We start from the raw sequence: 24094 nt of genomic DNA, 5'->3' as shown, positions 1-24094 counted from the left end.
CGAGTAGGTAAGGAAGTGCGCCACGTAACAGGTTGAATAACAGCATCCAAGGTTGAAAAACACCTTTCTGTTTACATCTACTATAGATAGATAGAAATGCAAAAACTTGTCAACATTGCACTGGACTCTGTTGCTTTGTCTGCCATCATGTTGTGAACAATACACTGTGGCTCTTGCAGTGTAATGTGTAAAAATCAGCAATTTTGGAAAATGTCTTTGAGTTGAGCTCCTTATAATTTTAAGAAAATTCCCAGGGTGCATATGTGAAAAGAGAAAGAGGCTTCTGAGAGCTTTAAATGTTTATTGTTTATTGGAGGAAAGATATTCCAGATCTAAAACCTACATTTGAGTGGAATCCTGATCACCAGCAAATACATTTCAATTATATACACAGGAGATATTTAACTCCTAGGAAGCTTCATATGATAAAGGTTATTAATGACCCTATATGCACTTTTTTTTCTTCCAAAGTGGTTAGTAGTTTTTTTCATATGTTTTGGGAGTGTACACCAGTGTCCAAGTTTTGGAAGATGGTTGCCTCGAATCTTTCTAATTTGTTTAAGATCAGGTTGCCCTGTTTGCCAGCTATTTTCTTTTTGAATGATTTCCCAAAGCTGGGCCTGACCCAGGACAAGAAAAGAGCATTGTTGGCTTGAATCACGGCTGGAAAAAAACTAGTGGCCACACGTTGGAAACCTCCACACTCACTCTCTTTCCGAGCATGGGCTCTGACATATTTGGACATTGTTTATCTGGTGTTGTCTATAGCCAGAGTCCACGGAGCAAAAGACAAAAGAGGCGTGGTATTTACTTCTAACCAGCCTCCGTGGGTTTCAGGTGTAACATGTAACTGAGGTTTGTAGTTCTGGATCCGGGGAATGGGAGGGTTTTATTTGGGGTTTGTTTTGTTTTGTTTTGTGTGGTTTTTTTGGGGTTTTTTTGTATATTCTATTAATTTATTATGATTATTACTATCATTATTATTCTATCTTAATTGTGTATTCATGGTATTTGTACATAAACCTTTGTATAGGTATGTGAACATGCACTCTATTTTTTGTAATGTCCATATGTCTATTCATACTTTATTTTTTTGTATTTTTTTTTACTTAATTATATGGAAACAAAAAAAGAAAAATTTGATCACAAAATGTTTATTGTTAACAAATGCAGGGCAGTAATATCAAAAATAATATTAAATCCTGTATAAAACCAACCGGGAAAATTGATTAAAAGCTACAGCTTCTGTTTCAGTTATTTTAAAGAGCCCTTTGATTAAAAGTATCTCAGTGCAGTATTTCAGTTAATAGAGTAGACCTGGTAAAAGCAACAGGCTTACTTCAGTTGGTCAAAATGTAATTAATTTGGTAGCATTAATTATATCCTTCATACATTTAAAAGACAGTGGAAAATGACATAGTAATGAGTCAATTTAGAAATCTATTGTAGCATTAATTGTGTGTTTCTCTGACAGAATTTTCCATTGTATCCAAATGTAAGCTCCTGAAATCTCAGTTGGATTGACTTAATGCTTTTCAAAGAGGTTTCTGATGTGCTGATGTAGATATACATTGTTCAATCTCACCTTGAATGAAACTCAATGGTTAAACAGATCATTGTCAAACAATAATGTAGTAAGCCTTGAATGATGGAATTTAAAATGTTTCTATTGTTGTCTATGAAACTCACTTGACTTTGTACAGCCTGCTGCAGGCACACTATAAACAAATGTCTTATCTTTTTGTGCGTTTTGTGTTACGATAGCGAGGGAACAGCCATCCTCCACTTTCATTCAGGCCACATGTGTGGACTGTGTGCGTTCCAAGTTGCAGCATCTTATCAGTGATTGACTGTTGTGCCATGCGTAGGGTAGGATACTGATACTTCAGATAGCAAATACAAACTTGACAGCGTGACCTAGTAAAAATGATTTTATTAGATGATTTCTAAAGAGTGTGCTGTACTCAACATTCTTATCCCCGGCACTCAACGGCTCGCACTCTGGAGACCTGTCAAGATGTTTGAAGCCAAAGCTCCTGGGTCGCGGCTAATGGACTTTTTCCTCTGTTACATGAAGCACCAGCAAGCATCTTATTAAGTATCTTTTGAAAAGCTACATTTTCAGGATACAGAGACACAGCGTGCAGGCACTTACTCATGTCTCATTTCTTTTACAAAGATGCAAATTAAACTCTAAGCACTTGTACAAAAGTAATTTTACATATAAAGGATGAACAAACACTCCTGGCATCTAGCTCTTGTCCTACAGATGGATGTGCTGATTGTTGTTTTGGATGAAAAGTTTCTTAGCAATTCAGCAAACTCAGAGACGATTCTGGAGGGAGGAAATTTCTATCACATATGGTCATCTTTTGCTTTGCCTTAAATTAAAAATGTATGTATCTACAGTACGCAAAACATGGACACAAAACATCACAGTCCTCTGGTATCAACAAACAATCAAGTAGGGATGCACAATGCCGGATCTTACCCGAAATCCAAAATGCCAATATTCTCAAAATGATATTGGCTGAGACTTATACCAAGATATATATACACTGTTTTACAATGCAAAGAACACAAAGTCTCTTCTGTACTATTATTTACTATTTAGGCATTACTATTTGTTTAAGAAACAGGCATAAAACAAGACAAACACTTACACTCGTTGTAACATAGAATCATAGACTGTATAAAAAATGGGCTTAGTATCTGTGACATGACCCATCTGTTTCTGAAGTGTTGTTTTGAATCCAATAGTCAGCAGGTGACATAATGGAAATGCTGAACTCAACCTAACTTCATCCAAGATAATGTGGGGAACAGAGGCGGGCATTTAGCCTCTTCGCTAACAGCTACAGGGTGCCCACCTGTCAATCAAGTCAGCCATGCCCTTATTTTAGGCAAAACTTGTAAGCTTAAAATCTTCAAAAATATATCCATAGTGACATCTTGGTGTAGTAAAGCTCCAAGTACATCTGAAGCCAGGCAAGCCCTCATCTTTTCAAAAGACTGAAGTGCCTCTGTAACTCATTGTAAATGAGGGTTGGCCATCAATGATCTCTCAAGTGTAAATAAAGAGGAAGAAGTCGAGGTTACTGAGGTTACTTTTCAGAAACTTGAGGAGCTTGAGGATGCACAATTAAATTGGCAGTGTTCACCTGTGTTTCACAAGCATTGCAGATCGCTATTATGCCGTCTGTTTTTGACACATCAAAATACCTCCATAAGCTCATGGCTGGTGCAAGTAAGTTGGCATAATAGGCCCATTATCAAAGCGTCAATTTAAAGGTCATACATATCAGCAAACATGTTCTTATCTGCTGAGCCCCTTAATTAACTTTTAAGCTTTTATCTGTAGATACTGATATGATGCTGATAATATTGTGAATCCCTACAATCAAGGTAGGAAAATTCAGTTCAAACATAAAAGATGGAGTGTTTACTAGTTTGTGTATATAGTCTTTAGGGCTTGTGTGATAAGAGAAAATCGGTTCCACATGGGTTTTATTCCTACCACAATAATACCTTGACTTTTTTTTTAACACAACATATCATCAGTTGAATTAAGGTTGTATGATAGCTGAGCAAACTCTGGCTTTTAGTTTGCTTTTAACAGAAAATGCTTATGGTCTGAAAAATAAGATAAAGATCCCAATCAAAGGACAGTTCCAACAACAAAACAAAATTAAGATTTCAAAGAAGACAACTTTGGCTGCCTGATGAGACAGCAGAAATCCAGCCAATCTCTGTGACAAACAGACTTTCTTTACACTCTGAAAGGGTAAAAAGAACCTTGCCAAAAGATCTCAAACAGCGATCAGCCTTACAGGGAATTATCTGATCACAGAGCAAGAGTCTGACCAAGCAAAGCTTTTAAAAACAAGCAATAAAGTCTTAAAATCAATTAGAGAACGGACAGGAAAGTGCACTGCAGAAAAGATTGGTTTATTATGGTCAATTTTGTTGAGAATGTGAGAGAAGTCTGGCAGCAACGTTTTGTCTTAGCTGTAGTTGGTGGACGTTTTATCCACTAACGGCAGAATAAAGTGAGTTACAGTAGACAAGCCCGGGGGAGAGAAACCGGATGATCTTTTCAAAGTCTGCAACATATAGGACTGACATGGTGTGATGATATGTTTTGATGCTAGATGTGCCTGGACCCCTACCTCTTTCTCAGTAGAGGGGTAAGACTCATAAAGAGATGAGTGGCTGTATTTGTGTAGCCTCTAAGAGTCAGTCTTCCAAGTTATGGTGGCTAAGAAGTGCAATGCAAATCAACAAAGGATGAAACACTTTTACAATGACGCAGACAAATTTACATTTTGGAAAAATTTTTTACATTTTATAAAACAAAATGACATTAGCAAAACACTTTTATCAAGGCCAAAACAGATTAATATTTCAAGAATTTTTTTTTTACAAAATCAGAGACACTTTTTTACCGGTCCTCAAACAAAATTACAAACGGCAGATTCTGACGGAAATTGAATGTACCAATGATTTTCAAAATAAAGGACGTCTGTAATATGAAAATGTGCAACCACCAGGGAATAAATATATATTTGACATTAACAACCCTGTCTCCACTTAAATATATTGATTCAGACTGATAAGACAACAACTCAAAATGTGTCCCTGCCAATCACAGCTATATCTGATTTGGAATTTCAAAATAAAAACCATTGGAAATTTAGCATATACATTTATTTTGAAATTCCAAATCAGATATAGCTTTGATTGGCAGGAACACATTATGAGGTTATCAGTCTGAATCAAAATATTTTAGTGGAAACAGGGCTGTTAATGTCAAATAAATATTAATTCCCTGGCTTTTATTACAGGCGTCCTTTATTTTGAAAATCGTTGGAAAATTCCTTTTCAGTCAGAATTTGTTTCAGGACTGGCAAAAATGTTCCATCACTTCTGAAATTTTCTCACCACTTGTAGAAGATGTTTTTTTTTTATTTCGTAAATTTGTTTTCTTGAAATGTAAATTTGTTTTGGCCTTGGTGAAAGTGTTTTGCTAATGTCGCCTTGTTTTATATAATGTAAAAATGTTTTCCAAAATTTAAATTTGTCTCTAACTTTGTAAAAGTGTTTCATTCTTTATGAATTTGCATTGCACTTCACAGCCACTGTACTGAGGACTTAACTAACTGTCCAACACCATAGCATTTTCATTTACAAAGTTGATGCAGCCAGTCAACTGTCTCCTTTACTGTAATAGAGACACAGCAAAGTACCCATATTGTTTTCACTTTTACCTCTGTGAATTCATTTCCATGAGATGCGTATGAATGTTGTCAGATTAAGTATTATTTTTAGTTTTGGAATATTTTAAGTATCACTTAAGAAGAAGGATAATAATGTGTTTTTAATCACTTGCAGTCAACTGAAGCAGATGTACTGCATGGTTAATGAATAGGGATAAACTTTGTGAGACACAGACTTCACAGTTGTTACTGTCTCGTCAAAGCTCCGCCGGGTTTTGTGTTTTGTCTCCTAAGCTGTGAAAAGCAATAAAGTACTACATCATCTTCTTTAATTCAATATATATCCCAGCAGCAATAAACATGGATGTCACATCTAAGAGGAGCCGAGCAACAGACACCTTCCAGCAGGGTGTCTTATTCCATTATGCTTACACCCAATCCCTCCTGATGAGTTTATACCCTGGGGATCAAAGGGCTGCAGTCCCAGACACATGACCTGGATCTCAAGTCTCACTGAAATGTCAAGAGGTGAAGCTGGGACATGCTGGCTTGTAAGAAACGCGGAGTGTAACTCAGTAAACGCATACTAACAACACATCCTCAGCGGCTGCTTGTAAATGAGCCTCGACATTACTACTGGCAAGGGGGGAGCATGATTGGAGTTCACTGAGTGCAACATGGTGGGACGACGAGAAAATAAATGTTGTTTTTTTTTCTTCCCCGTCTCTGATGATTGAGGGTTATTATATTTCCATTGCATTCTGTTTCTATTCTGTACAGTAGGTCTATAAATATTTCTCATAGTTTTGATAATCGGAGCTATGCCAGTACAGTAGAGAGAAAAACAGTGATTTGCAGCATGATGTGTGTCTGTGCTTTTCTCTACCCTGTAAGAAAGTGTGTAAAGAGAGCTTAGTTGTTGTTGAGTGTAACTTAATCCAGGCCTTAGCCTTTTACTTTCCCTTTAATCTAACTTTGAACATGATCAAAATGACACCCCCTCCCAGGACAGAATGTTACACTGCAGAAGCTAGTTCAAGAAAACATTGCGTCAAACAGAACGGCCTGATTAATGGATTCTTGTTTAACAAATATTAAACAAAAGAGAATTAAACAGTGATGATAGAACTTTCTCTCCTTTTCTTTGTCTGGCCGTTTCTCTCCTGAGCCTTCCACATAGCCTTCAACACTGTTTTCTAGACAGCACCTGAACCGCCTCGAGCAGCAAACTTCCTGAAGAAATGCACCGAGAGAGCATATACTGGGCGGAAAAGTTAAACTTGTTCACAGAGCAAAAAGACAAGGATAGAATGTGTGCTTGCTGTAGAATCACCAAACAAGACCTTGGGCTTGTTGAAATGTGTGTATGTTTGAGCAGCTTTTAATATTCAGCTGAGGTCACATGCTAAATATTTTCCAGGAGAAAAAGCAGAAGAAAGTAAATGAAGTGTGGTCCTGTGACAACATTATGCAGTTGATTTGTGTGTTTTAATCCAGTCAGATTTAAGGTTTATTTATGCAAAGAGCATTTTTACCTTAGACACTCTCTGGGCAACCTCCCGGCCCACAGAGAGCCCCTGGACAAATGTGCGTGCAGCGATGAATGCCCGGGTAACCTGAGCCTTGAGCTTCCTGGGCACGTCTCCAAAGGGCTTCAGCTCTTCCGTGTACTTGCTGATACACTCCAGATAGTCCTCGGTGATGACATACTGGGAGTTGAGCAGCGTGAACATGCGCTCCAGTAGCCGCGACCAAAAGTCATTAAGCATTTCCTCCAGGTTAACGTTTCCTCCCGTGTAATAGCGCTTCAGCTCTGCAAACAGGTTCTCAAAGACCTCTGAGTTCTGCATGTAAGGCTTGCCATAAGTCCTCACAAACATCTCGTTCAGGGACCTCTCCGTGTTCTCCAGCAACTCCAGGAAAAATTCTGGGTAAAGAGGAAGAGAAAAAAAGGGTTACTTCATGTCTGGCTTCTGTTCATGTGTGACTGTGTAGGTACCCTGCATTGCACATACGGAGCTGATGCACTGGGAACCTTCCTTAAATGTGTATTACAATAGAAATGCAGCAAATTACTGTAATGTTCTGATTTAAAGACAACTCCCTTTTTAAATTGAACTTTTGGAAAAATAATTATTTGAGACCAGATCTTGTTTGTTTGTTTTCTTGGTTTTCAATGATTGAAACAAGGTATTTTTTAATTTTTATTTATTCAACCTTATTTTAACCGGATTGGTCCCATTGAGATCAGAGGGAGACCTGGCCAAGACAGTCAGCAATGAAAAACACAAAGTTCCCTTGAACCAAAGTACAAAGTACCAGCACAAGCACAATATTTGTCACTGGAAGAACAATTACCTAGAAGGCCGTTGTATAACAATGTACACTAAAAACAACAACATCCTACAGATTCTACTTTATTCTTGCATTTTAGATTTAAAAAACATTTAGTGACACCAACTCCTTGAGTGTCAAGCTATTCTGCAATAAATTCCAGGTTGTGGGTGCAGAATACCTACAAGTCCTTTTCCCAATTTCTGTTTGAGCTTTTGGGACAAAAAAAATTAAAAAGTCCTGGGAGCGCATTAAAGCTGGGGTTGGTAATCAGATTTAGATACACTTTTTGTTATACTGGTTAAAATGATCTTTATGTCCTGATGACAATCAATACATAATGTGTTCTTAAAAAAGAGCAAAAAAAAGCTGCTATCTACAGCCAGAGTAAACCTAGGAAAACACCAACCAATCAGCCTTTTTTGGGTGCCAAAATTTTAAACCATTCAAATCCCGTCCTGCTCGTGCATGTGAGCGGGAGGGGGGGGGCGTCGTTTTGGAGGAGCTCTGAGGGAGGAGGGGAGGGGTTAGACGGAGTCCTGAGGAAATGCTACATTCAAATTCATGCTAGTTTTCCGAGACTGCCAACCCCAGCTTTAAATACTCCCTTGCACTTTTCTGTATGATAAAAGTGAAGAGAACGTGTGGTAGTAGACCAAGAATTGCCTTATAAATGAAAATATACCAATGTACCAACCAAGCGGCAACCTCCGGTCTAAAAATATGAGTCAATGTGGAAGTGTTAGAAGCTGCAGTTCATCGAGGATCCGCTTGAGGCTGCTCCGGAAGTACCGGAAGTCACATACACATGAATGGGAAAAAGACGATCTTTGCAGCATTAATAAACATGTTTACAGCCTGGTACAAAAGACGAGTGTAGTCTGAATAGCTCATTTCTCGATGTCCTCTCACTGTGAGGGGGGTGAATTTTTTTCTAATTCGGCAATTTCGAAGTTATTGAGATTACTAGTCTTCCTATGAGAGGCTCAGCTGCCTGCAGGAACACTGTAGCTGTTGGCTAGGAGGCTCAAAGCCCGCCTCTTTACGTCACACTGGCTCGACAGAAGCAATATGGCTGCCGCTCCCGATTGGCTTCAAAACAGCTCTTCAGAAACAGATGGGTGACGTCACGGATACTACGTCCATATTTTTTACATATGGTACCAACCTACGGGTCAACAGAGACGGCCATCCAACCCGGGAGTACAACTCACAATGGTGAGTCAGAGCTTTACAATTGGTAATGAACCTCGTGGAAGCATGGTAAGCTGCATTACTCATTTGAAGACACTGAGCACTGATGTGCATGTACAAGAGATCACCATAGTCAAGAACCGGTACAAAAGTTGCAGCATCAAGACGCTTGTGCTGCAACTTTTATACTGGTTCTTGACAAGGTATGTTGTTTTTGAATAAAGTTTTAAATGAAGTATTCTCAGTATCTTTGAGTTTAAATCAATTCAAATGTAAAAACGTGTAAATTAAGAGCTTGTGGCAAAACATTTTTAATTGACCTGTAGGTCGTCAGTTATGATTTATGTGGCCTCTTTGGTGATCTCAAAGGCTTCAGCTGGATGACAGCTCTCGTTATCTGTGACACCATCGTTCTTAGCTGCTTAATAGTTGTTTAATTACTCTGCAGTAATAAAATCAACATCCTAACTCTAAGCTCAGTTGTTGGTCATCTTCACTGACTTCTGAGCCTCTTTGTTTTGGACAATCACTGGGCCTCTCCATCTTTCATCCCCATGGTGCTGTGGTTGTGAGTAACAGCTGACCCAACCTGGGACTTCCACAGGATCCGTGTCTGGTCTGTCTCTGATACGCTGTGGTCTGGCTCCGTGCTCTCTCATCAGTCAACACCCAAATGTTGCGTTTTCAGAACGCAGCACGCAGCAGGACCGCCGAACAGCTGGAGTCATGTGGCCGAGGTTTTCCCGCAGTAATCACTGCATTAATGAATATCCGACTCCTCTCCTCATTCATGTTGTCTTGATGGGCCTCTGAAAACCTCTGACCTGTTGACTCCAGGCCTGGCTTCGCTCATTATGACAGTTTGTTGTCATAATTCAGTGAAGAACGATCTGGTGATAACACAGAGTGTTTTATTCTGAAAATTAACCGGATGTTTAATTTTGTTTTGGTGCCTGACTTCCTGTCCCACTTGATCTTCTCTGTTGAGATTGACGCGATGTGCTCCGGCATCTGGCAAAAATACAAGTCTTACGTCTCTGATCCGGAGGGCTTTGACTTGCCGGATCAGAGACGCAGCTGGAACGTAACGGAGCGGATCCAGTGGGAGTTAACACATTGACTACAGTACAATAGAAACCTATCAACTCCTGTGCTGTGATGGATCGGAGACAGACAGTACACGGATCCAGTGGGATTTGGCCGTGAGTCATGAGGGATACACTTCCTCTGCAGATTAGTAGCACTGTTCTTGTTTTTTGTGAACAGATATTGGCAGTAAAAAGTCTAGACCAGAAATATAACATGATCACACTTTTTCAGATGTATTTAAAGGAAATCTTTTAAAAAGGCAGCCTTATCATCTGATCAGTATGGTACTTCAAATGTGTCCAGTGGCGAGATGGAAGCCATTTAAACAGTAGTCTGCTTGATTGGAGGCCAACAAGCAAACACACCTTCAAAGACAAAAAAATCAAAAATAGTAAAACAATGAAAGTCTTTGGTGTTGATTTTATTTTGAAGGAGCTTCACAGCGTTCCAGATTTTTTCATCTCCTGCAGTTTTCTTTGGACATTGCAATGGGAGCCTTCCATATATATTTCTGAAAAGCAATAAGTTCTTTGTTTGCACTGTATGAGGTCTGCATTGTCCTCTTCTCATCTGTAAACCGCAAACACATTTCTGTTCCCTGATAGAAAGATGCATGGCTGAAAGATTCCCTATGTATAGATTCACACCAGACTACTGCTCCGTATGCTGGGAGCAGGAGGCTGCCAAATGAAGTGCAATAAATATCTTTCAATATGATTGATTTCACAATAGGAGTTTGTCTGTGAGGTTTGCAGCCTTTCTGCACCCTTCTTTTCGAGCCCCACTTGTTGTTCACCTCATGACCTCCATGACTCCCCAGCAATTGAGGATGAGATGCTAATAATTCTGACCATCTGCTCTCCATAATGACAGTCCTGGTTTTCAAGGACTGGTATTAAAATTTGAACAGGCATCAGAACTCTGCAGATTTCACTGCAAAGTGAAATAGTTTAAGAATAGTCAGAGGAGACTACAATCCCATAAAGAGTGCTGAAGCGCACAAATTGGATTGCAAATATATTTTATGCTTCAGTTACTGTCACGTGTGTGGTAACATACCGGATCGAAAGATTTTAAGCAGCGTTTATTGATTTTTTTGGCCACAGCGTAGAGAGCTGTAAACAGGAAATTGACATATTATCACTTCATAAAGTTAATCTGGCAAACAATGTGGGCAAACAGCTGCATACTTACACAAATATACCTCGCAGACGAGCGATTCATTGGGGCTGTATTTCTGGCCACCGTGAGTCCTTTGAGGCCTTATGTTCACATTGTGCTTAATGCTGCAATATGATCATCAACTAGCTGCTAACTTTGTCAGTCTGCTGATGTTGGCTAAAAAATCCTAAAAACAAGAACTCCAAAACCTCCATAAAACTGATAGACTGTAAAGACTGGGGTAATAATTATACATGGGTTCATCAACTTTAGCATTTGACCCATTGTTAATATGAAATTGATTAGTGCAGCTTGATGGTCTCTGGTGTCACTGAGGTACAGGCTGCTGGAAAGGGCAGTGGCAGTGTGGACTGAGACCAGAAGTAAAAGAGAGAGGTGAGGGTAATTAAAAATAATGAGCTGCATGAGTGTTCCTGCAACAGCATGTCAGCCATTGATACCACATTGATACTCGTGGTTCTTGTCTGTCATCAGCTTGGCAGACTATTAAGACAGTATGAACGATCAAGACTTGACTGCATTTTCCAGTAACTGCCTACAGCCCTTGGATATCACACAATCAGTGTTTTGTACTTGCATTTGCAAAGCAGTTAATCGTAGCTAGGTCATATGACACACTCTCATCACATACCTGTCTCTCTGAGCCATGCAGAGTACAATCACACATAAGCATGGCCCTGACCCAAACTGTAATGGATTTGAAGTGGTCATAAGAGCTCAGCTATGCAGGTAGTGTTACTGATTACAGCTTCAGAGAAACAAAAAAAATGTGATTGTTAGTGATATGAAACAAAATTACATCTGATTACTTCAATCAAGAGCTGCCCCCCTTTTGTGCACCTACGTGAGTAAACGGATAGAGTTTTAAAAATCAAGAATAAAAACACTTCATCTCCAAGGTGGTAGGACACACAGGATGTTTTCTTTATAATGTTATTATCTGATTGAGACAAATGTATTTTTAGCCGCAACCAGCAGCTATGATAGCTCACTTGATGTTGGCTTGGAGGGTAAAGGTCACATTCGCAACAGAAGAAATGCTAGATCTTAATCCTGCATTAATCTATTCAGACCAAAAACTGCTTTTGATTCATCATAGGCTTCATGCTTGTTTAAGGCTCGCTCTCTCTATTCTTATCACAATTAATTATCATTCATTAGCACGTCTTATCAGGTAGCACTGAGCGGTAACTTCCTCAGGGATCTGATAAAATTAGATTCACTTTCACGCGTTTTTGTGCCATCTTTAAAGTGCATGACTTTTTCTTTTATATAGTATGAAGGACTTAGGATGTTTGCGAGTAAGTTTGGTAATTATACATTTTCTTTTTGTATTGGAATGAGTCTATCAAATGAAAGACGACAGTGAGCAGACATTTTAACACGCAGAGCTCCAGGCATGGTTTGTGCTCCAGTTACTTGTTTTTAGTCGTCAGTGGTGCTGAGCAACAGACACACTGATTAATGACTGCTGCACTAATTAATTTCATTTAAAATAATGTGAAAAAAATCTTAATGCAGTCAAGTTCTCAGGCCAATGCCTCTGCTAAAATAATTGAATACATCGAAAGTAATGAAGGAAAATTCAGTGTTAATGTGAACTGTTTGTATTTGATATAACTCTAAGCTCTGTTTTGGTGGGATTATGATAAATAATGACATTATGGATGACCACAGTAATTCACTGGCTGGGATATTTGGTTTAAAAGAGACAACTTAATCTCATTAGTGCAAATGCATAAGAGGGAACTAATCTACAAAAGCAAATGTAGTGATATGTCAGAGACTATAAATGATCAGGAAAGCTTGTATAAATCCTTAACACATTTTGGTAATTAAGAGGTTTGTCCACAAGAGCTGCAAACAGAAGGATACGATTTTAAAAGCTGGACAGAGCTGAGTCTTTTGCCCCCATCACATTACATATAAACAACTCTGCAAGCAGTGAGGAATCAGAGCCGGAGCTGAAGTTATACTGAGATGCTCTCTTTGTGATAAAGACAAAGCCTGTGTTTCTGTGCTAGTTGCTCTCAAAGATACCTCCTGAGTAAAGCTCTCCTAGATGTCAGGGATGTCAGCAGTCAAGTTTTTCAGTAATCTTTAAACAGAGCGCTTCTATTTTAAATCTTAGTGGAAGAAAAGACAAGCCAAGTTTTTGTAGGCAGTAGAGACTCTGCAGTCTTGATTTGATATGACTTGATTGGTTGTAAGGCCATGGCAGATTGAGACAGCTTTGGATGGAATAGTATTTACTATGGAGGAGCCTCACAGGGACGTGGCCTGCAGAATTAATTACTGCAAAGTCTTTTGAACTGTGACCAGTCATAACTGAGGAAGGTAAATGAGGCTGTTTTTTCCACCACAATTCCCTCTTACTCATTTGAGTATTAAGGATTTTAAATATTAAAAAGAAAGTGTGGTCAGGAAACTATGGCATTAGCTTTCAGGACCACATTTGACATCTCTGCATGCAGAAACCCATATTAACACACACATAGGAAGGAGGCTCTGCCTGAGAAGGAAATTGTGTCCTGTGGACAAATACAGATATCTGTATTAGGGCTGTTAGGGTTCAGGGCGGACTTTGTCGGATCTAGGCTAATAAGGTTGACTCGGGACTGGACTATGTTATGCATTTGTAAGCATTTTTCCTTTTCAAATAGAGTTAGCAGGAATATTTTGGAACAGCTCAAAAGTGAGGGAAACTGGCTGAATTTGCATTCATTCCTGCAAATTTAAAATCTGAAACTCCTTGAGGGACTGGTGAATGCTAAAGTGCTGCATATAAAACTAGAATTACCAGCTGGTGTTGGATGTCTTCACAAACCAGTTAGGCAACAATTTACTTTCACACATTTTGCATTGAATGTCAAGTTTTTGAAAGACTACGTTACCCAGAAAACTAAACATTGGCAGATGCAGGAGGTGTTCAAGAAGAGATCACACTGAAAGTTACAGGAGGGACATAGAAGTGAAGAATGTCTGTTCGGAAAATTTGGAAAGTAAACTTCCAAAAGTAAGAGATGTAGTCAAACTCAAGGCAGTGCTTTAAAATCATGACCAACTTCCGCTCGATGTATCATGTTAAAATTTGAATCCATAAAACGTGTATGAATTTGTGTTATAACTAGCATAAAAACAATATTGCACCTGAGAGGAACTTTCTGTTTGTGTGATTTTTGGCGCCCCCTGTGGACAAAGTGATAACTCTAATCTATTTGATAATCTTGACAAAAAATCTAAACCTGCTTCTTTTAACATCACTATCATTGCTCGCTCTTTCTTATTCCCCTCTATCCCTCTGTCCAACCCCAACTCAATTGAAGCAGATGGCTGTCTAACAGTCTGGTTCTGCTTGAGGTTTCTGCCTGTTATAAGGAAGTTCTTCCTTGCCACTGTAGCTAGCAAAATACTGCAAGGTGCAATGCTCATTGTGGATTAAGATGACATTCGATCCAGTCCTGTTAGTAGGAGGGGACTGGATCTTATCCGGTCTTGAGTCTTTGTTAATAATTAAACATAGAGTACGGTTTAGACCTGCTATGTTTTTAAAAGTGTCTTGAGATAATGTGTTATGATTTGGCGCTATTCAAATTAAGATTGATTGATAACAGTCACATTTTACTCGCTGTACATATTTCCTGATTGGATCTTCTCACTGATGGCCTTGCTTGCATCATTGTAAGTAGAACTCTGTTTTAGAATGAGCTAAAAACTCCTCACGAGCTCCAAGCTATGGCCATAAACTCTGATGTATGACCACCAAAATCTAATCAGTTAGTCCCTGAGTCCAAGTGTACCAAATTTAAAGATATTTGCTCAAGGTGTTCTTCTGATATTACCTTCACAGGACTGGGGCTGACAGAAAGTGGCTTTATTTTCGCTGTTATCTCCAGCAGAGACACCCTGTACACAGCTATCCCCTGTGCAGAGGCATGACAATGTTCCATCATTCTAAGGACTGTTTTTTGGAGCTCCAGTGCGATGACTTTTGTCTGCTGTTTTAATTACTTTGAGTTCTGCGTTTGATTTCAAAGCCAAAAACTAATAAAGAGTGCCTAATGAGGCTAAATACACAAACAGAAAGCGTGTTAATATCCTGATGATTTATCAGATGTGTTCTAGTGAAACACAATCCTGCCAGAAACACATTTAGGAAACAATCTGTACTTTCTGTGTGAAGCTTCCTTCAGTGATCTGCAAAATGGACTCGTTTGGACTTCATGCAGCAGATTTAACAATTAGTTATCTACAACAGAGACACTTTGTGTCTCTTCTAAAGGACTTGGGCCAATCAGAGAAGGAACCCATCTCTCCTTCGGTCATTAGCACAAAATGCATAAAGCCATCAACTTTGTATGCAGACTCATTGAGCTCTCAATCCTGCACATGGAAGTGGCAATTTCGCTGCCAAAAAGAGCACTTCTAATTCTGCATGTCAATCAAAAGCTGGGTCATGATTGGTCTGACAGGAAGTGCCGGTCTACATAAAGCTGCTAGTGCTTTGCTGCAATAGAGAACATGACAGGCCAACCTTTAGCGTCTAAATTTTCTTGTAATAGTTCCTGAGGCCTCCCTATTGTGAGTCGCAAAGTGGCTGTTAAAAGCAGTCTGACAAATGATAAGAATAAATGGTAATAGCTTCATTGATATCCCCCCCAAAAGGTCCAGTACAATGCTTTTTAATGAAATCCTGTATTGTTTGAAAGTAACAATACCTCATTCTTTTGAAAAGTATTCCATTTTGTTCTCAAGTTTATCCAAAAGGCTGGTCCATCAGATATCTTACAGAGAATAGTTATTGCACTAACAAAACCATACAGTGTTTGCATCCGCAGAGGAGCATCCACTCATACCTTCTCTTCCAGTCTGGATACTGGTTATTCCAATAGGACTTCCAAACAGAGGAAGGGTTTGCTGAGCAGGCATGCCCTTTTCAGCACCACCCAGCTTCCCATTCATCTAGTCACACACATCCTCACCAGGTAGCTGGCAAGCACAGCACAGCCTTTTCTATGAATGGCAGTATTTTCTAATTAAGTGCTCTGCTCAAGGGCACTTCAACAAATGCTGGTTAAAGAGCAAATAGTTTCTTACATGGTCTAAGATAAGGACATAATGTATCCTTATGTGAGATCATTATGGGTTTTCATTGATAATTGAATGCTGGCAGATATGTGTTTAACATAGACATCTCATTTGGCATAGACATCTCAATGGGCTTCTTTTATTGGTATTTGACCTTAACATCAGATGCTAGACTCAAATTAATTAAAGCCATGCACAAATGTCATTCCAGTGAGCATGTGGCTCTACTCTGTAAAACAGTAACAAGGAAATTCATGAGGGTCCAGTTCCTGAGGTTGCAATAACTAATGAAAGAATTTGAGGAAATGTCATCAAATTTGGCACAAAAGCCTACTTCCACTCAAAGATTAAATTACATGGTTTTAGCAATATGCTTATGATTTTTATGTTAATGGAAAGATCATTTCAAACAAACATCTTAATAGTTAAAATAATGAGGAGATGCATTTTAGCACCACTTTCAACTGAACTAAAACGTGTGGGGTTCAAATGTACATACTGCACTACACTTTATCCCTCATTCATAGCATCAAATATCTAGTGAAAACTAAATTCAAAATAAACACTTGGACATAAATATGCACAATAAGAACCAATTAAATTTCCATGTTTGAGACCATGTTTGAGAAAAATGTATTTGACACAATTCTAACTTTAAAGTCTGACCCATGTCCTATCTGTTAATATGGAGGAGGCAAACTTTATATTGCAGCAAGTTACTGGGGTGATCAGGATGTTTTGACTTTACTTTTGAGGAGCTGTCATGTTGTCCATCTTTTTATACAGTCAATGATGTAACTTTGGTGTAACCTCCCCGGCTTAAGGCATACTTATGCCGTTCTGTTTTAGGGTATTGTATTCCTACAAAAACTCCCTCCCAGGCCATATTCATGCTGCTCTTAGGAAGAAAAAAGAACCGTGGATTTAGACCGCAACCTCGAATGGTTGGTAGATGCATGCAACAGCAAGGCTGTTATTTTTATTTGATAAGCAGCACTTTGGTATCAGCTAGTTGTTGAAGGAATTTCATTTTTATTCTCAGGAATTAATGCAAGTTCAGCCCGTTTCTTGCAAATTGAAGGAGTTCCAAAATACCCTAGCAAAAAGTGTTTAAAACGGAAGAATGCTTACAAATGCATAACATAATCCAGTGGAGAGCCACAGGTCAGGCAAAGTCAAACCTGCATCTCAACAAGCCAAACATTTGCAACTTGCAAATCAGCCAAAAGGTATTATTTTCCCTGGAAAGTTGTCTTCTAAGACAGCGCTTTCCTCCTGGGTGTGCATCTAGAAGACATTCTGCATGCACAGGTTTCAAATGTGTTCCTGGGAGCTAATGAGCTAATGCAATAGTTTCCTGACCACTGTTTTTATGGATTGTAATACCTATAATGAGAAGGAGGGGAGGTGAACTGCCAGAAATTGAAAAAAAATTTTCATGGTAAACACTGCAACTGCTACTTCTAATTACAATAGGATTTTATGTGGTTTTCCAATGATGGGTTTAACATTGGTGTCGATCATGACTCAGCGGTATTTGTTGTGAGAAAATGTATATCTAATTTTGCATTTTATGTCAGCTGCTAAATGTTTAATGGACTGCCAGGAGACTGTTGACCAGCAATAACAGCGTGTGAGTCAGTAATCCACAGAAGATCAATTGTGGAGGATTGACCACATTAATATTCTGCGAGGCAACCCAGCACTATGGTGTTCACGGTCAGAGGGAGGCCAACAATTGACTGTCTATTAATACCACTGATTTACTGTTAAACTAAAAAGAACAGAATTCTCTGTGCTGGACATGTATCCACTTTATGTGAGCAGTTTTGAAAATGCTCTGCCTTATGATGACTGTAAAAACACACGTCCTCTCACAGCCTGACTGCATTCCTGACGTGATACTTCCTGATGATGCTCTTTCTTTCTTACATTCACACAGCTGTACTGTATAACATGGGTTGTTATGGATATTTCTGTGTTGCTGCTTGGCTGGTCTCTGCATAGTTGAGACTGTGCCCTCTCACTGTGACACACAGGCTGTAGTGTCAGGTATGCGTGGGCTGGCCAGCTACTGTCAGCTCCAGCAACACTCAACACAAACTCTGCATAACGAAAAGAAGATACACAGATACACTGACTCTGTGTAGGAGGAACTCCAGAGCCAGGTGCTAAAGAGATGGTAAAGAGCATCTTAAGGAACTAATAGCTCTGAGTTGTTTGGATCTTTGTGCTTTGAGCCAGTATCAATAACATCAGTTATTTTATAAAAGCTGATCTAGTTTTGTTTTTAGCGAAACGCAGAATTCACATATACTTGTAATATTTCAAAGATGCATTTCTGCCTAACATCAACTTGCTGGTTGAATCACATCTGAAAACTAATAACCACACAACTGATTTAGTGAATGATCCACAAAGTTAAGGGTGACATCAAAATCGAGCAGTCAATATTTCAGAATCCCTGAGCGGATGGCCAATCGAAACCCCCAGCAGACACTGAGTCCCTTGTCAGCTGAGGGCTACAGGCCTGGAACCTGCATCTGGCCTCTGCTTTGACAGTGATGAAATTATGGAGAGTGGCAGCAAACCCCAAGAGGAGAGAGGGGGCGCCTGGAGTCATGCATCTAAGTGCTGCTGCACAAATCCCATCTCCTCCCTCACTGGAGTCCTCCTTTTGACATCCTCAATCCTGACAGCAGCTGATCAAAATAACACTTATTTATTTATGCAAGCTTCCAGGAATCACATGTGAGCTTAAAGAAGTTTCCTGGAAAAAAAGGAAAGGAAAAAAAAAGATGACAGTCATCAACCAAGCGCTGTGACATTGAGTTTCTGGGCAATGAGCATCATCTGAGAGTCACATGCTGTAACTGTAGAGTATTCATTTCATATAACATGTCGGAAAGATTGAAAAGGATGAGCATTGAAAGACAAGGCATTGACTGGTGAGTATTAAATTGCGCTATTTTTCATCCCAACTTCTTCACTTGTTGACACTGAACATATTCAGACAGCCCATTCTACCAATCTATGCTCTTGCCTTTATCGTAGAAATATTTCATAATAGAAGTATTGGAGATTAAGGCATCAGGACAAAGTGTTTATTCATGGTGATGAATTTATCTAACATTTTGGATGAAAACCAAGCGTCAACCTCTGGCCCCGAGAATTGAAGCCAATGCCAAAGTCTTAAAAACTGCAGTTTTTCGAGTGTCTGCTTGAAGCTGGCTCCTGAAGTAGCAGAAACCACATACATATACCAATTCAAAAGAGCTGATCTTTACAGCAGAAATAAACATGTTTACAGCCTGGTACAAAAACAAGTGTAGTCTGGATAGCTCATTTCTTGATCGGCACACACTGTACAGGGGGTGAATTCTTTCATATCCCGGCATTTTCAAAGATATTAAGATTACAAGTTTTTCATTATGAGAGGCACAGCTGACTTGATTGACAGGCTGGAACACTGCAGCTGTAAGTGAGGAGGCTCAAAGCCTGCCTCTTTACCTCACACTAGCTCAACAGAAGTTAGGTTGAGTTTAACATTTCCAATATGGCTCCCACAAATGATTTGCTTCAAAACAGTGCTTCAGAAACAGATGGGTGATATGTCCATTAATTATACAGTCTATGATGTAAACCAGTAAAGATTTATTATGATGTTATCAATACATTAGTTTTAAATTAATTAAGTAATGGCCAACTATATTGATAACTAATTCACCAGTTCAAGTTATGTTCCAAAACAGAATTACATCATCTACAAAAAAAATAAGCCCAGCTGCTGTGCATCCACTCGTGTTCATGGTACAACTGTGTTTCTGTGTCTGGGGGATGATGAGAAAAACTGGGATGGAGATTAAATAACCTTTGACCATCAAGGTCTAATTTTTATATTCTAGAACCTGAGTGGACGTTTGCGCAAAACTTGACAACTTTCATTTAGGATGAGAGAAATTGACTTAAAGAATTGGACAAAAAGCGTTGAAACATAATACTGTAATATTTAGGGACACAGAGTATGATGATTCCATCTTCTTTACTGAGACATTTTTGTATATTTATCAAAACCTGAATATCTTTAGGTGGTGGACATAACAAGACATTTGGGAATATTGTCTTGGGCTTTGGAGAACCTGGATGACATTTTATGGGCCAAACAAAAAAACAGTAATCAACCAAACAATATTAAACAATGAAAATGTCATTATGTGTAGCCCTATGGTCCACAGTGAAAAGATCTAACATTATATAAGGACGTGATCTCAATCTGTTGTAATAGGTCTTGTGTTATGAACCAGCAGTTAACCAGCAGTGTAATTATGATACCGTATAAAAGTTTGGGATACAGAGGTAATACAAGACAGAAGGTTTCTGTTCCTCTGCTGTATTTTCATAGAAAGATGGTCGTGCAGCAATCTGGATTCTACAGGTAAGTAAAGTAAGTGGATTTAAAATAAAGAGCAGAAAATACTCAGCATGGTTATAAGATTTTTACTTTGCTGATAGAAATCAAACTTAAAAATGTAATTATGTTGTCATAATGTAGTCATCATGCTAAAAAAATGATCAAAGTAAAGAGTGTAACATTTTATGGAATAACATTTTACAATATTTAAAGATGTTGTCTGGAAAATAATTATTTTTAAGACTCAGCTTAGTTTTATTTTATCTATATTTGCCTTCATAATGACTTCCAGCTATGATTAACCTCAGCCAAATCTGATCTTGTGTTTTAAATCAAGTTGTTGATTATGAGTCTTATCACTCTCAGCCGTACCGTAATCCAATTCATCTAACAAATGAGAAACAAGCTTTGTGCCTTTTCCTTCAGGAGAGTGAAGAGGGAACAAAAGTAGTTTCTTTCAAGGGTTTCTAAGTGACTCATGAAAAGGTTCAATGCTGCTTTCCTAATAAATCGTAAGACAATGCTGACAGGTGGCCATGCTTAACAATATTCACCTCCACAACCCTTCACCATTGTCCACTGTGATACAGCCACTGCTTCCCACACAGTGTAATGTCTGAAGCTGGAGGGATTATTATTTCTCATTAAACTGTAACTAGGAGAAGCAGACTCCACAGAGGAGGACACCAAAGGGGGAAAAGTGGAGAGGTAGAGTGAGGCTGGGCTCTGTAATGAGAGCATCTACCCCACCCCCCTCCTCAGCAGAGGCTCAGTGACTATGTGGCGGTCAAGAGAGTCGCAATAAGAGCTGAAGCGAGATCACACACAGCACAAGACCAACAAACAAGCTTAATAATGTAGAGTTTGGCTCTGTGCTGCTGTTCAAGCTGCCAATCTGCTGTGCAAGGAGCCATGTTTGACTAATCCAACAAGAGGGTTCTCCACTCCAAGGCATATTAATGAGATTTTCACATCTTGTCTCCTCACGGGGGAGGACAGCTTCAGAAGAACAAACAGTGAACCTTTTCAAATTAACACATACAGTCTCCATCCTTTGATTTGACTCAATGTAGCATTTTGTTCTGCGGTGTATGACCATTAACACTGTTGGAAATAATTAATAAGTGAGAAGAATAAATCTGCAGAAGAGCAAGAAGGTAAAAAAAACAAAACCCTTACCATCAAATCTTTTATGTCTGGAAACAAAAGTGCTTCGTAACTCATGGCTCATTTCATCAACCAGAATCTCAAAGTCCAGTTTGCTCTGTTGGCCGAATTTGTCCTCCATTTCCTGGGTGCAACATGTGCTTCCCTGGGGACACACACGAAGGTGCTCACCTGCAAAAACAGATTAAAAAACAACATTTTAAAACTTGTAACAAAAGTGAAAGTGACAATAGACAATGTTTATACTTGAAACATGACTTAAGTATATAGCATTAAATGAAACTGGGGACTACTGTGTACCTAATTAAATCTAGGATGTCTGCAGTATGTGTTCAAATTGATGGTTTCCTTAAACCTTGCCATGCTGTAGTGATTGCTGCAAAGCCTGTACCTGTCTTTCATGGCAGGCATACAGTTAACCCCAGCAGATGTACAGTTTAACATCTCTTCTGATTTCTAACTGCTAAAATATCAGCATCCTCACCAACATGACAACATCAGCTTAGAGTTAGCAAAAGTTAGGCAGAAGTTTTGAGATGACTCTCTTTCGTGGACAGTAACGCCGGAGGTGTGCTGCATGAAGAAATATTTGCTTGCACAGGAAGTATCTACAATTTTATATAGGTCCTATGAGATGTTTCTACATGTATATGTGCCAGTTATGCTTCTCATGACCTGTAACTCCACATAATGTTGCTTGCTAAAAATATGCTAACCCTTGCCCTTATAAGAATGTGATTATTTTCATTGTGTAAAGTCAAAGGTTTCTGTACAAATCAATGGAACATTATCATACATCAATGGTGCGATGGGAAACTGTTCTGATTGGCTGCAGGGCATCTATAAATTCATGACAATATAAACTTTCTCAGTAGGTCCAGTGAAAGTGCTCGCCCAGAGTTCTAAATTATTGACCTCGCTAAATACTTTCAGCGTGTCTCTACACTGAGTAACCATAGCAATAGGAGTTGGTAGGAGCCTCTGTTTTCAACGTATTGATATTTGTTAACAATCTTGTGAAAACCGTGAATGGCTTCAACCTTCTTTGACCAACAAGGAGAGTATGACAACTTAGAGCCTGGGATGAATCAAATGAATCATTTCATCCCAATTATTTATTTATTTATTTGATTTATTTGTAAAGGAACCATGTACAATATCTAACATAAATGTCACCAGTTGATGCATCCAGAGTTAGCTTGAAGCTAATTCACATCTGCAGTCCCTTGGCAGGTCCCAATTAAATCATCACATTGTTAAAACGAACGCACACACACACACACACACACACACACACGCGCACACACACACACACACACACACACACACACACACACACACACACACACACACACACACACACACACAAGCACTGTATGAGAGTCGGGAAAGTAATGTCAACCACCACACCACACGAGTTAAAACTCGACCATGCAAAGAGAAAGCCATATATCAACAACAACCAGAAACGCGTCCGGCTTCTCTGGACCCTAGCTCATCTGAGATGGACTGACACAAAGTGGAAAAGTTTGCCGTGGTCTGACGAGTCAACATTTCAAATTTCAGAGCCATGTTTACATCATTGACGAAAGCAACACTGCATCCAAGCAACGTCTTTTTCAGGGACGTCCCTGCCTATTTCAGCAAGACAATGCCATGCCACATTCTGCATGTGTTACAACAGCGTGGCTTCGTAGAACAAGAGTGCAGGTACTAGACTGGCATGCCAGCAGTCGAGAAGCTCCTTTGGCTTTGATTTCTCAGGTGAGTGTTGGACAAACATTGATCGGTTATGACATCACCAATGTCACCCTATAAACCAACGAACATTGGTTTGTATAAACAGGACCGGTATCATTACTTTTTATTGCAGTGAATTTTCCATATTTCACTTCTTTTGTCTTTAACTTTCATTGTAATAGAACTTATTTTATTGTTTAATTATTTAGCAGTAACTTTGCTTGTATACAAATATGTCTCAAAGGAACTCTCATGCCAATAATTCACCAGAGGACTCTTGCAGTGTCAGTGTGGCAGAGCTGGGAGGAATTCCTGAGTATGTGATCCATCAGGAGCAGCTTGAAACAGAGATGAGGGAGATGGACAGGAAAATAGAAGAACAAATGGATCAGTTGAAGCTGAAATACCCTGTTAGAAGGAGAAAGAAGAAGTACACTGGGAGGCCGAAGGACAAGAAGCTGACAGAGCTGGGAGGACTTCCTGAGCCTGTGAACTATCAGGATGAGCAATTCAAGGCGGGTGTGGCAGAGCTCAGGTCCCTACAGTTCAACGAAAGACGACCGAAGGCGAGAAAGACCTGGACAATAGGTGCAAAAAAGATCCAAGAGGATCAGCTGGGGTTGATAGACTCGAGGACTTGCCTTTTTGTAGAGACAAACCCTTTCAGGAAACC

At 39.2% G+C, this 24094-nt stretch overlaps 1 protein-coding gene across 2 annotated transcripts in view; it reads right to left on the bottom strand.

The window, feature by feature from the left end:
* Positions 1 to 24094, bottom strand: part of LOC117820808 (glypican-6-like) — a 123497-nt gene that overhangs the window by 70663 nt on the left and 28740 nt on the right. Inside the window, exons 1-3 of one of the 2 annotated variants that reach the window (XM_034694749.1) lie at positions 21982 to 22057; positions 21694 to 21852; positions 6752 to 7143 (exon numbers count right to left, since the gene is read on the bottom strand). In XM_034694749.1, coding sequence (XP_034550640.1) covers positions 6752 to 7143; positions 21694 to 21802 — 501 coding nt within the window. In that variant the 5' untranslated portion in view covers positions 21803 to 21852; positions 21982 to 22057. Of the gene's footprint in view, positions 1 to 6751; positions 7144 to 21693; positions 21853 to 21981; positions 22058 to 24094 lie in introns of those variants that run through there. The other variant, XM_034694748.1, reaches the window with a different exon arrangement.

This window comes from Notolabrus celidotus, chromosome 10 (genome assembly GCF_009762535.1).
Source record: "Notolabrus celidotus isolate fNotCel1 chromosome 10, fNotCel1.pri, whole genome shotgun sequence".
Classification (NCBI taxonomy): domain Eukaryota; kingdom Metazoa; phylum Chordata; class Actinopteri; order Labriformes; family Labridae; genus Notolabrus; species Notolabrus celidotus.
The sequence above is the reverse complement of the archived record's forward strand: the minus strand, read 5'-3'. Positions and strand labels throughout refer to the sequence as shown.